The sequence below is a fragment of the Petaurus breviceps genome, unplaced genomic scaffold (genome assembly GCF_028583685.1).
Source record: "Petaurus breviceps papuanus isolate PSGF00001 unplaced genomic scaffold, PetGlider_PUasm1.0 189, whole genome shotgun sequence".
NCBI lineage: Eukaryota > Metazoa > Chordata > Mammalia > Diprotodontia > Petauridae > Petaurus > Petaurus breviceps.
Genome location: NW_027185809.1, coordinates 27,202,642 through 27,216,696, shown reverse-complemented (window position 1 = coordinate 27,216,696; position 14,055 = coordinate 27,202,642). Strand labels below are relative to the sequence as shown.

Genomic DNA, 14,055 nt, shown 5'->3' with positions numbered 1-14,055 from the left:
TAAGCACAAATCCAGCCTCAGACACTTACTAGCTGTGTCACTCTGAGCAAGTGGCTTAACTTCTGCTTGCCTCAGTTTCTTCAATTGTAAAATGGGGGTAATGATAGCACCTACTTCAGAAGGTTGTTGTGAGGATCAAATGAGAGAAAGTTTGTAAAGGACTCAGCACAATGCCTGGCACGTAATAGGCATGATTTAAATGCTTGTTCCCTTCCTGCTTCCTTCTGATGGATCTCTGTTATCTCACAGATAAAGTACAAACTCTTCCATTTAGTTTTTTAAGATTTTCATTGTTTGGTCACAATCTTTCTAGCATATTGTACATTATTGCCTACACTGTGCAACCGAGCCAGACTGGCCTTCTTTCTGCTCCTAACAGTCCAACTCTGGTCTGGGTGCCTTTGTACTGGCCATTCTCCATGCCTTCTTGCTTCTGTATCACAGAAAGCTTTTCTTCCCTCAAGATGAAACTCAAGCACCATTTTGTACATTTTTAGTCCTCTTATCTCCCAATTGTTAATGCCCTTCCTCCCTAATTAATTTTCTTTTATATTTATTCTGTATATAGTTTTCTAGTCTTCCCCTATTAGAATATAAGCCTCTTTAGAGTAGGGATTGGCTCATTCTTTCTATTTGCAACCCCTGCATCTAGCATGGTATCTGGCACATAGAAGGCACTCAATAACTGCTTGTCAATTGATTGATAAAATGGTGCAAACAGCATACCTACCCTTCAGGCATGGATTTTTGTCTGTAAGTGCCCCCACCAGAGCCAGTCTCACTAGATGAAGAAAGGTTGCTAGGGGAGTTACGACACTGCTGTGATCTCGCTAAAGCAATGGATGAAACTGTCACATAGATGTCAGAACCAGGAGACAACCTGTGTATGCAAACCAAAAATATAAAGTCAACAACTCAAAAGAGAACATCCCAAGGCAATGCATGATGTATGATGCTACATGAACTGCTGTGTCAGCAGGGACTGGGGTTTCATGGGGACAGTGAAAAATGAAGGCAGCTGATGAAAACTGTCCTTTACAGCGGGCAAACTGCTTGAGGAGAGGACACAAGAAAAAACTGAACAAAAAAACTCTAGGAAAACATGTGCATATCTAGAAATTTCCTTAAATAAACTGGTTTAATTGCTTTTATAATCTTTAAGTATGTAAGAGTACTGCACCCAAGTATCATGAAACAAAATTCAATTTTTCACATTAGTTCTTCTGAAAGAGGCAATTCTTTATCACAGCTAAGCCTGGAGTCAGGAAAACTTGAGTTCAAATTTAGCCTCAGACACTCATTACCTCTGTGGTCTTTTATGAGTCACTCTTAGGTTACCTCAGTTTCTCCTACTATAAGATAGGGATAATATTGGCACCTACCTCCCAGGGTTGTTGAGAGTATTAAATGAGATAATATTGTAAAAAAGCACTTAGTTAGCATGGTGCCTGGGACAAAGAAGGGTGCAATAGAAATGCTTATTCCTTTCCCTTGCAACAATAATTTAACCATTGACACTAGTGTTTTCAAGGGCCTCTTTGTCAACTAATCTATATTGCTGAAAATTTGGATTATGTATGTACTCAATTTCTATGGTTCATAAGCCTGGTACGTGAAAAAGCAGCTATTAAAAAGCCAACAATAACATGCATATCACTATTATAATGAGACAGTTAAGTGGCTTAGTGGATAGAGCACTGGATCTAGAGGCAGGAAGACTTCAGTTCAAGTTCAGCCTCAGACATCTATTAGCTGTGTGATCCTGGGTTAAGTCATTTAACCCTATTTGCCTCCATTTCCTTATCTGTAAAATGAGCTGGAGAAGGAAATGGCAAACTATTCTAGTATCTCTGCCAAGAAAATCTCATATAGGGTCTCAACAACAACAAAAACAAATCATTATAACTTCTGTCAGGATCTTAATAATTTGCATTTGGCTACAATTCTGCAAATATTCATTTAAAGTACTTCTTGAGTTTAGAACATCAAAACTTGGGGTGGCCAGGTGGCGCAGTGAGTAAAGCGCCAGCCCCAGAGTTGGGAGGACCTGAGTTTGGTTCCAGCCTCAGACACTTAACACATAGACAAAAAAACTAGCCGTGTAACCTTGGGCAAGTTACTTAACTCCAACTGCCCTCCAAAAGGCCCCCCCCCAAAAAAAACCCATCAAAACTTGCTTCCTGGATTTCAAGACAAAAAGTATGGATTTGTTGCAAAGGCAGGGACCAGACCTTTATGTATTAGCAAGTCTACCACCCTATACTCTTCAGGCATGCACCTGTCAAACACAATAATTGATGCTTACTGATTAATCTGAAGAAACATTTTCCTTTGTGATGCATTCTGGAACTAGAGTTTCAAACTTTGGAAAGTGTTCTATACTTACTGCTCTTGAAAGGAAAAAAAGACTGATTTAATTAATGCCAACTATTATGTGTTTAAAAAAAAACCTTTAAAAATAGTACTTTGACATATCCTTAGAAAAACTTATTTTTCATAGAAAAATAAAATGACATTTAAAGTTGGATGGCTCCTTAGAGGCATTCTAGTCCAACTCCCTTATTTTACAGATGAAGAAGTGAGGCCAAGAAAGACTAAGTAACTGCCTAGACAGGGTTACAAGTTAGAAATTGTCAAGGTTACAACCTGAATCCAACTCCAGCATTCTATCCACTCTGCAAAGTTGATTCTCTCTTTTCCATTGCAGAGGCTTTAACCGAAGCATAAACTGTTTTAGATAACATTTTTTGAATATGAAGGTATTTGATGCCTTAAATCAAATTTCTGGAGTCAGCTAAATCTATGGCAAAACTAATACCCAGCTTAGTTCCCTTCAAGGGGTTTCAGAGCCAGGAACTGTAGTGTGAAGGGAAACATCCATCATAGGAAACTGAGTAAATCCTTTCATATGGAAAAAAAAAAAGTAGAGGTCAACAATTATTTTTTTGGAGGAGAAAGTAAAGAGTAAGAATCAGAATAAAAAGGTAAAGAATACCTGGCTGAAAGTTTAAAATACAAATTCATCTGGTAAAATTTTAAAAGCCATTTAAAATACATTTTCTCTGTTGGAACTTGCACAAATCACTTCATTTAAATCAGTTTCTTCATCCCCAAAATGGGGATAATGATGTATGGCCTATGTACCACATGGGATTATATTGAGAATTAAAGGAAGAAATGTGTATACAAATACCCTGTTAAGTATCATAGCACTCTATGAATGTGACTGATTATTATATGCAAGAAGCAGCATAACAGTGCAGGGAATTTGGGACCCAGATCAATGGGAATACCAGCTCCTATGCTTCCTAGATGTGGGACTGTGAGTAATCCAATTTCTGTCGGTACTATCACACTTCCTAATCTCGTCCTGAAGTTCCAAGGATTCAATTATTTCTAAGCTGATGAGTCCTAGATCTATATATCTAGTCCTAGTCTCTCCTAAGTACTAGCCCCAAGTAACCAAATGCCTAGTACACATTCTGACAAGATGTCTCCTAAGTATCTCAGACTCAACATGTCCATAACATTATTATATTATATATTTATATATATAATATAATAATAAATATAAATATAATTATTATATAATAATGTATAATATTAGTTATATTATATATAACCATAACATTAGTTATCTTTATTACCCAACACTCTTCCTGGAAAGCTCCCCATTACTGCTGAGGTTACCACCATACTTCCAGCCATTCTGGGCTTCTCATTCTCCTATTGTTTTTACCTCCACAGCATTTCTTGAATTTCTCTCCTCTCCTCTCTACACCATCGCCTGCCTAGTTCAGGTCCTCATCATGTCACCTGGACTATTTCAACAACTTTATAGTTGGTCTGTCTGCCTTGAATTTCTTCCCACTCCAGTCCACCCTCCACACAGCAAAGGGATTTTCCTAAAGGGGAGGTCCTCTCCCTATTAGCTATATTCCAGTGGCACCCTATTACCTCTAGGATCAAATATAAATTCTTTGTTAGGCATTTAGAGCTCTTCACAACCTGGCCACTTCCTACTTTTCCAGTCTTTTTACACATCACTCCCTTCCATGAAAACTATAGGGCAGCCCTACTAGCTGTATCTCACATGTGATTCTTGATCTCTCACATATGTATGTCTGCACTGGCTATCCCCCACGGAGAGTGCTCCATCTCCTCATCATAGCCCCTAAAATCCCTGGCTTCCTTCAAAACTCAGCAAGCCTGGATTCACCCTCTACTTGGCTGCTACCACCTTATCCTCTAAGGTTACTTTCCATTTACCCTAACAAATTTTGTATTTAGGATGTTTTTGAAACCTAGAGTAACACTATAAGGGTGCCCAGGACACAGAGGAGGTATTTGCCAAGTTTAATAATATTATGCAGCACAAAAAAGGGGAAAAGATTTCTGACTTTTCGATACAGCCAGAGAGGAGTGGTATAAGTGGGAAACAAGAAATGGCTGAATTATGAGCAAATGCTAGAAATAGTAAAGATATTTGCAGAATGGATAGTGTGGAAGGAATGCTCACATAGAGGAAAATTCAACTTCAACTAACTCCAGAACATTTCTTTGCGAATTAGGTACTGAGGCAAAAATAAAAAGGCTCCAGTGGTCGTCTGGATAGAAAGGTAGGAGACTAGAGACAGTCTGATGAAAATTAGATCTTTGAACAAAAGCATTTCACTTGAAAAGACAAAGGATCAAGAGGTCACAATAGTTTTATGAAAGAACACCAGCTGCAGACACAGAACTATCTACTGTCATGGAAATAAGAGTGAGGGATACACTTGACACCCCAGAACCCCTCCCTCATTAAGCCTAATGTCTTTATTAGTTGCTTAAGAGTACATTCCACTTAAAAGGTGCTCATGGAGAGAAGATGAAAAAGACTGGAAATGTGGAGTGTTCTGCTGTGCTGATAGTGAATCTTAAGCAACCATTTTATTCCAATCATTCTATAAAAGGCACATGGAGGAAAAAACTGCACAGTCTTAGGCTGTGCCAAAATAGACTGAGTAAAAAAGATTTTTAATACGTGAGATACATCACAGTAAGTCTTTTGTTGGTGACAATAGGAAGGTGGCCTCTAGGGCTCAGTCAAGCTCACAAAAACTGACCATTTCTATAGTATCAGCATTGACTAGAACCAAATCCAGTCTATTCAAGGTATTAGCAGGTGTTTTTAAGTATCAAACTTGGGCTCATCTCTTAGGAGTTGAGGGGGCTTCTAAAATTCCAACAGGATGAAGAGATTAGTGAGATACCGGGAAGTTACAAGACCTGGGCATAGGTACACAGGTTTCTAGAGTTCCCCATTTTCTTTGTCCTTGAGAAAAGTTCCAGTCTGCCATGCTGGAGAGAGGAGCAGTTCCAAGATGCTAACTGCCAGTTGAGCAAACTACCTGAAGCTAGCAATACAGAGGTGATCCAGATTCAACTCTTTAAAAGATACTCAGGCAAAACTGTAACATCTTACAGCTGTTGAGGTGAGAAAAATTATTTAGCTCCATGCACTGCCGATTTTCTCCTGCTCAGTCCCAAACATAAGGTAGAGTTTCAGAAATACAATTCATGCTTTGATCTTTCTCATCGATTAGCAAGTAACTTGGGACCGTTGTTCTAGCATCCCCAAAAGAAAGGCTGGAGGTGCAAACAGGAGGAACTTTTAGATCAAGAGTTGGAGATGGGACACCCCAGGTAAGGGCACCAAAATGTACGTGCAATTCTGTGAAGTTAAGTAAACCCTTTGGTCACTATATATTGACTGCCTTTGTCTGAGAAAGGAAATTCCAAATGCTGGATGAATAAAAAGACTTCTATTTAAGAAATATTAGTAATTCTGAGTCATTATTTCATATTATTATCCTAGTTTAAAATCATAACCTGGCCAGTGCTACTACTGTGAAGTTCTAGGATCCAATCCGGTGGTTGGGAAATAAGGACTGTTTCCAGGCTGAGCGCTCTCTAGTGGCACATGTGAATACTGCAGTTATTCCACACAGAAAGGAACTGGACTGTTGGTTGGGTGGTTTGAATATAAACTAAGAGGACAATTCAGATACTGCACTCCCTCTTTGCATAATTAATAAAGTGACATGTGGCATTTCCTGCAGATATGTGGAAGGCAGCATGGGCGCCAATGTAGGCCGCTTACGGTAACCTACTGCAGTGTTCCAAGAGTTACACCTGCCACATATGAGTTTAAAAAACAAAAACAAGAAAAAAGGAATCCTCCCTCCATTCCCAGCACCCCAAATCCTCTACATTCAGCTGAAATGCCTAATGCTAGGCTTTGGCTGTAGCTCATTTTATTTGGCAAGTGCTTCAGAAAATTCCACTTGGTTACTGGAATTATCCCAAAGGGAGGAAAAAAAGGCATTTTTTAGATGATCAGCATTCATTCCTTTTCTTTATTCATAAAACTCAATAGTGGCTTTGTTTTCTAACTGTGAATACAAAGTACACATAAAGAGGAAATATAACAATATAATCATGATAATTTTATTGATCTGCAGCATGTAGCAAGTTTCAATATTAATCCTTATTTATGATTATCTGATCTCTTTTAAAAGGCTCTGATTTTGACACTGACAAAATTTTAGAGTTGGAAAAATTCAGGCATTTAATTCAGGGTGTTCGATCAATGGACCACGTATCAGCAATCTGTGGCTTTTCTACCCAAGATGGTATGTAGCTGGTTTTCACTGGTATATCCACTGATTGTCAAAGCTGCTCTAGACTCCCTATCACTTCCTGGAGTCACCTCAAGAATTGGTAGCCAGAATTTTCTCAGCTCCTCCAACACACCTAAATAACTTTCATCAGAAATCAAAATGGAGTCAGCACCATTACATTATACACCTCTCCCTTCTTCCACCAAAAACAAAAAGGAAAAAAGTTGAAAACTGGCACACACAAAGGTTGTTGACATGATCTGATGCAGACACTGAGCAAAGAAAGAAGCCCATTTCATCTCTGTGAAGTCAAAGCCTGATTTATGTTCTAATTGTCTAAATATTATCTAATAATAATTATAAATAATAATTATCTAAATATCTAAAACTCCATATTATATGGAACCCAACTTCCAATTATAAAGAACCAGACTAGATGAGTTTCTGGGTAGTGGCTGGATTGTTAAGAATGCTCTGACATAATGACTATTAATCTCTTACAATGATCGCTTTTCTTCTTTTTTTGTGGCAAAGAAATTTGGGGGGAATAGTCAAGGGGTAGAAAGTGATACCAAAAGAAGGAAGGAAACAAAAAAAAGTGTCCATGCATCGTTAAAAACACAAACAGAAGAAAGCAGAAGGAAGCTCAAACAGAGACAAAGAAAAGAAATGCTGGAACTATTATGTAAAATTTGAATTAATCTAAAAATCTGTATAGAGTAGGGAATTTCAGTGTCATATAATATCCCTTTCTGTTTTTCTTTGAACCTTGAAATGTTCATGTTTGTTAATGTTTATTAAGTTGATAATAAAAAAAAACTGCACAAAAAGACATTGTTGTCTTATATAATATGGTGCAGTAGCATCATTAAGGACCTGGATTCAAATCCCAGGACTGATACTAGCTATGTGACCATGTTTAAGTCATTTTCCTGTTCTGATTCTCAGTATTTTCATCTACAAAATGGGAATAACACTTCTAAAAATCTCAGAGAGCCGTGGGAATTAAGATTGTGGTTTTTTTCTTCTTCTTCCTCCTCCTCTTTTTTTTTGGGGGGGGGGGGGGTGGTGTTTATCATCTTCCTACAGAAAATCCTGTCCACTTCAGAGTTATGGGAATAATCAAGACCAAAGTGTGTTGTGGGGGAAAGAAAATCGATGAAATAATTAGAATGTAAAGAACAATTTTTACAAAGTAAATGAAAAGATCATTAAAAGGAAGCTGAAGCCTGAGTAATTAACAGAACAAGAAGGCTCCATAGGAGAGATAAAGAAGAATGTCTTCTTCCTCAAGGCAGAAGAGGGGGAAGAGGGTGGTCTATGTGGGAAGAATTTTATAAAACTTGGTAGATGAGGTCACTGTGTAAGGGTATTTTAGTTTAAATGGTTTTCTTTGTTACAAGGGGAAGAAGTATGAATTTTATTTCCAGATAAAAAGTGGAAGGGGGTATTTCCAGAAAGCACTTAGATGCATCAGAGTAACCAAAATCCCAATAGTCATAATATGATTACAATACTGAAAATGGAAAGAATAACAACAAATCTGAAGACTCTGCAATCATAATGACCAAGTTTGGCCCTGGAGAAGAGCTGAAAAAATAAGCCTTCTTTTTTTGTAGATGTGGGGGGCTATAGATATGGAATATGGAATACGCTGACAGATAAGGTTGATTGTTGGTTCTTTCTCTTTTTTTGTTACGAGAAACAACCAACTTAGAAGGGAAGGGGAAAAGGACATATTCAGAAATTAAGGTGATGTAAAAAGAGTAATAATAAGATTTTTTAAAACAGTGCTCTGAGATGCTCTAATAGAAGTAAATGTAAGCATTTGTTAATAGTGTTTTAATCACTGCAAAAAAGGAATTTTTTTTTTTTTTTTGCTTTTTGGAGGGGGTAAGGCAGGGCAATTGGGATTAAGTGATTTGCCCGAGATCACAAAGCTAGTAAATGTTAAGTGTCTGAGGCTGGATTTGGACTCAGGTCCTCCTGACTCCAGGGCTGGTGCTCTATTTACTGCACCACCTAGCCGCCCCCAAAAAGGAATTTTTCAAATATTTTAGCATTCATTTCAGAAATTCCCCTCCTTATATCTTTCAAAATTTGGCCAAAAAATAGCTAAATATTTGTAAAGTAACTTATACCAAATGTTCTCTAAGACTTCCCAACTTCTGTCTGCAAAAATGAATACTAGCACTTTTCTGTAATACCAATAATGTAGCAATGGGGAAAAAAAATCATGGCTATCAGAGTTCTGAATCCAACAGATTCCTCGGTCTGCAGGACTGTGTTTAGGGTAGTCTCATTTAAGTGCATAAGAAAAAAATCCTGAAGTATTTTCTTGTAAGGAAAACAAAAAGCTAACAGTTTGGAAATTTAGAGAAAGTTGGTCCAAGAAGGTTAATACCAGTTTCTCATTTTCCCAAAAGTATTATCTCTACATGAAAAAAGTGCTAAGAAAAATACCAGCTTTCTGAGATGACCTACTCTTTACATACGTACAGAAAGATATGTTCACAGTATGGTGGGGGTAGGAAAGTGAGAAAAGCTCCCCTTCCTTCTTTTTACACCTCCTGGACAAGGACATAATAACCCTGCCATCACTGTCCCCAAACCTCCTACGGCAAACACACAAATTTAGTTGTTAAAAACTGACCTTCAAACTGACTGATTAAAATCTATGGACAAGGAACAACCACTCCCAGTGTGATTTATGTCAAAATCTTTTCCCACATGAGTTGTAATGTTTTAGTTTCAATAATGCCTGTATGTTTTACCTTTCCAATTTGGCAACACTGCTTAGAGATGTTAACAAGACTAAAGGCCTCCACATCTCAAATGCCAAGTCCAGAAATGACAATAACAAACAAGCTAAACTGACCCGAATAGCAGCAAGACTGATGGATTATCTACCCCTAGCCCTTAATGAAGCACAGCACTTTACTGACATTCAGTAATTAAAATAACATCTGTCAAAGAGCAAGACCAAAGTGACTTCTGCTACTCCATTCAATGGTGTGTAATGTGGGTGCATGAGCACACACATGCATGTGCAAGGCAGAAATCAAAGAACTTCCCCAAAACAAATGCAGATAACACAGTTTTGGCCTGTGTCAATAAGAGATTTGAACAACCTGCTTAGATAAAAACAATCTCACTTCCTACCTAACGCACTACACAGTCCTGGAATATTTTAGAGCATGAGTCACAGACACCAACTATTCAGGGGGTGCACTACTAACACTGATTATCCTATGGCAAGGTCAGCTTTCCACCTATATATGTATCACCTTATACAACTGCAATTTATCATATTCTGACAAATGATCACCACTTCACAGCTACTGGCAAGCTGTTCCATGCACACAGACTAGGATATAGTAAAGAATCCTTTTCCATACCATATGTATATATAAGAAGCAAAAAAATAGGTTCCAAGGCACAGAATGAGTAAATTCAGCAAACATTCCGATCACTCATTAAATATTCACTGAAGGGATCGTTTTGAGATTTGGGGGATAGGCAAAAAATAAAAAATAAAAAACACCCTCGAAGACAGTCCCACTTCTTAGTGAAGCTTATAAGCCAGTATGGGGTCATAAGACAGATACAAAATATAAGGTAGCACAGTTTATCACATGAGAGGAGAGGTACAAAGGGAGAACTTTTTCTTTTCACATCTATCTATCCCTCTCTCTCTCAACTTTAACCTGTCCTGATTTTCCAATTTGGTCCACTTTGCCCTTCCTTGGTTAGTTTAATGCTTCTGTGCTCCCAGGGTCTCACCATATTGATTCAGTGTGGAAATCCAATAAGCATGAGCCCTACTGCAGCTCAGAACTAAGCCAATCTTAGTTTGGCAATCCATTAAATTTTGGCAATGATTACATGCATACATGATCATGCTATGCAGGATATGTAAAATTCAACAGGAATGTCTATGGGTGGAATGAGAGGGGTGAGGCTATGGCATGCTTGGTAGGACAGCAACTGACAGACCATCATGACACTCCAGATCACATATCCATACATGTTTATACAAGCACATGCAAGAATAGCATGCAGATTTTAGTTTTTCTAAACAAAGCTATCTTATGTATCAAGTAATTCCTTTCTTGCTTAATTGAATTTTCAATTACTCCTTCATGAAAAATAAAGGAAATTTATCACATTTATCTCTCCAAGTACATCATTAATGGAAAGATCAGAAACAAAAACCTAAATTGTCACCACGGCGCACAATGATTTCTATTAAAAGAAGTTAGTTATACCTACTCATCTTCCAAGGAGCAAAACAAAGGCCTTGAATGACTACCTATGGAAACAATTCCATATTGACGATAGGTATGAATTCCAGGTAGTTGTCTTTTTTTCTATCACTGATTTTTAGTTTTCTTGATAAGATTGGTAATTTTAAAGAAATTGGATTTTTTAAATACTTTAAAATGTAACTACGAATAGCAAAAAAATTTAAAGAGAAACGTCACATTTTAAAAATCAGTTAACAGTGCACAGTGACTAGAGCACTGGCCCTGGAGTCAGGAGGTCCTGAGTTCAAATCCAGTCTCAGACACTTGACACAGTAACTAGCTGTGTGACCTTGGACAAGTCACTTAAACCCAATTGCCCTTCCTTCCCCCCTGCAAAAAAACACACAAAAAAAGACATAATAAAAAAATCAGTTATCCAAATATTTTTCCAACGGGCATTTGATTTTGATTCTTAATAACTATATAACTGAATGCAATTTGGCAATGTAAACCAAGGGGGCACAAAATATTGTCCAGAGTGATTAAGATTTTTACCAGACTAAATGAAATTTGCCAGATCAGTTATGATACAGTAGGCATGATGATGATGATGATGAAGATGAATATTATCAATCCACCAACAGGGGTGGGAAGGCATTACAAGGTTTTGTTATGTGAGCCATTCTTGGCAATTTTATAATTGACAAATGAAATCTTGTAGTTACTGGACAAGGGGTGGCTCTTTTTTTCCTTCTCTTTGCTCTCTCCTTCCCTATTTATTCCATAAAATTCTTAGTTACCTCAAGTGCTATTCCTCCATGAAGACTTAATTTTTATATACATACTTATATATGTATATATTTTCTTCTCGGTTGAGTTTCTTGAGCTTTGTCTCTAGCATAGTACCTGGCTTAGTAAATGCTTGTTAATTGAGGAAATGAAACCAAGAGTGCTGGCTCTCTACAGATTTTAGCTCTAAGTAGGTTCAATAATAAAATGTTTAATTCTAGCTTCAGGAAAGGGTAGTCATCTGCAGCTGAATCTGTTGCACAGGAAGTTGAAGGTAGAGATGATGTTTTAAATCATGGTCAGGTAAATTTCCCTTGAGGGTTTAGTGCCCCAGTTGCCCCACCCCAAATTTCAAGGATGTGTCTTTTTTATGGCCATGTAGCTACCTCCAAACTGGGTCACTCAGCAGACTAACAGGCTTTTCTGGGATGAGTTAAGGGCAGTCTTCCCACATTAATAATCTTGTAAGAACTACATGTTTGGACATGTATAGAATTCAAATGCTTTTAATTTTTATCATTCCTGTCATAAACTCTCTCTCCCTGACTGGATTCTTGTAAAACCTTTTATTTATGTCGAGGGAACAGTTTTGAATTCTTATGCTCATGGAAGGAAAATACTTCCCCAACTTATGCTGGAATCTGAAAAGTGACCTCCAAGTTCTACTTTTATCTTTATAAGGATAAATTTACCAATGATACTTAAATGGATGGGCTCTCATTATGTATGTACTTGCTTTTCCAATTAGACAGGAGGTCACCCATTCACACTTTCCTAACTTCTGTAGCCACTCTATGTACCTTTAAAAATCTCCCCCGCGGGGGTAAGGATGGGGATGGATGTGCCATCCACAAACATGGGTGGGAGCTTTTCTCTGAACTTCTAGCTTCTTGACATTATCAACACCAATGAGGAATATGTACTCCGGCAATGAAAAACAGCTAACATTTATAGAGTGAAGGCTTGCAAAGCATGATGTATATTATTATTATTATTATTTTTAAAGCAATTAGGGTTAAGTAACTTGCCCAAGGTTACACAGCCAGTTTTTTTGTGTGAGTGTTAAGTATATGAGGCCTGAACTGATCCCGGGTCCTCCCGACTCCAGGGCTGGTGCTCTTACTCACTGCACCACCTAGCCGCCCCAATGTATATTATTTTTAACAACTCTGTGCTGTAGGTACTATTGTTATTGTTTGTTTTTTGCTTTTTTTTTTTTTGGTATGGTTATTGTTAACTGTAGAATGTTTATGGAAGTTAAATGGCTTGCCCATAATCACATAGCTAATAAATGAGGTAAGATTAGAAGTCAGGTTTTCCTGACTCCAAGTCTATTCTATTCATTACAGAGAAGTATCTCTCACTATTTCAAAATGGTAATAATTCTCCCTTGAGAAACGAACACAGGAAAATTCAATTTTTCATGCATATGATTATCTGAGAAGGAATCAAGATATCATTCAAAGTCCAGTTCAGGTGACTTTCTCCATGAAGTCCTGATCCTTCTCATTTGAAAGAGGGTCTCCCAATTGAAAGTGGTCTCTCCCTCAATTTTTCTAGAATACTCTCTAAAGAAATCTTTTTAGAGCTTTCCTTTGCCTGTCAAATTGTACCTTGTACTATACCATACTTATATTTTAAATGTTCTATCAGATTAGACTGCAGGTAACTTGAAGGCATGAAATGCTGTTTTTCATCACTTTATTAACACTTTTACAAAGGCCTTGTATATAGAAGGGACTTAATAATCAAATCAAATTAAATGTATAAATGTCAATGTCATAGTGGAGAGAGGTTTAGAAGGAACATCTGGCTCCAAATACTGTATCTGACAGTTGTTGATTGTGTGACCCTAGGCCAATCACTCAACATCTCAGCGCTCCCAGGTAATTCTATAAGGACAGACATTAGAGAAGAGTAGCTGATCTTCACTGGGAGAGAGGGAACATTCTGTGAGGACATACCCTTAGTCAGGGGTAGGGAACCTGCAGCCTTTTATGAAGGGGATTTGTTCTGTGAAGTTTGAATTCAGTCTACATTTGAATACCTAGAGGGCCACATGTGGTCTCAAGGCCACGGGTCCCAGACCCCCCCCACCCCTCCCTACACTAATAATACCACAATAAGACTAAAAATTTTTTTTCAATGATAAAGGATAAATTAAACACAATGTTTAAATAGCAAACCTGACCTTATCTACAGAATAATTTTCAATTATCCCAGATTGTCAGTATTTCTTTGTGAGTCTCCTATAAGGTTACATACACTGGCTCGAGTCAGAGGCCCTGGATTCAAGTTTCACCTCTGATAATTATGACTTGTATAAACCTTGGGAAAGTAATTTAATCTTCCTG

General features: G+C 37.7%; 1 protein-coding gene across 7 annotated transcripts in view; it reads right to left on the bottom strand.

Annotated features, from left to right (window-relative positions):
* The window catches only part of SIPA1L1 (signal induced proliferation associated 1 like 1), a 367,706-nt gene that overhangs the window by 60,780 nt on the left and 292,871 nt on the right, over window positions 1–14,055 (bottom strand). For 6 of the 7 annotated variants that reach the window (XM_069092084.1, XM_069092083.1, XM_069092086.1 and 3 more), the window contains one exon: window positions 731–880. The exons of the other annotated variant lie outside the window; for it this stretch is intronic. In XM_069092084.1, coding sequence (XP_068948185.1) covers window positions 731–880 — 150 coding nt within the window. The remainder of the gene's footprint in view (window positions 1–730; window positions 881–14,055) is intronic. 7 annotated transcript variants of the gene reach the window in all.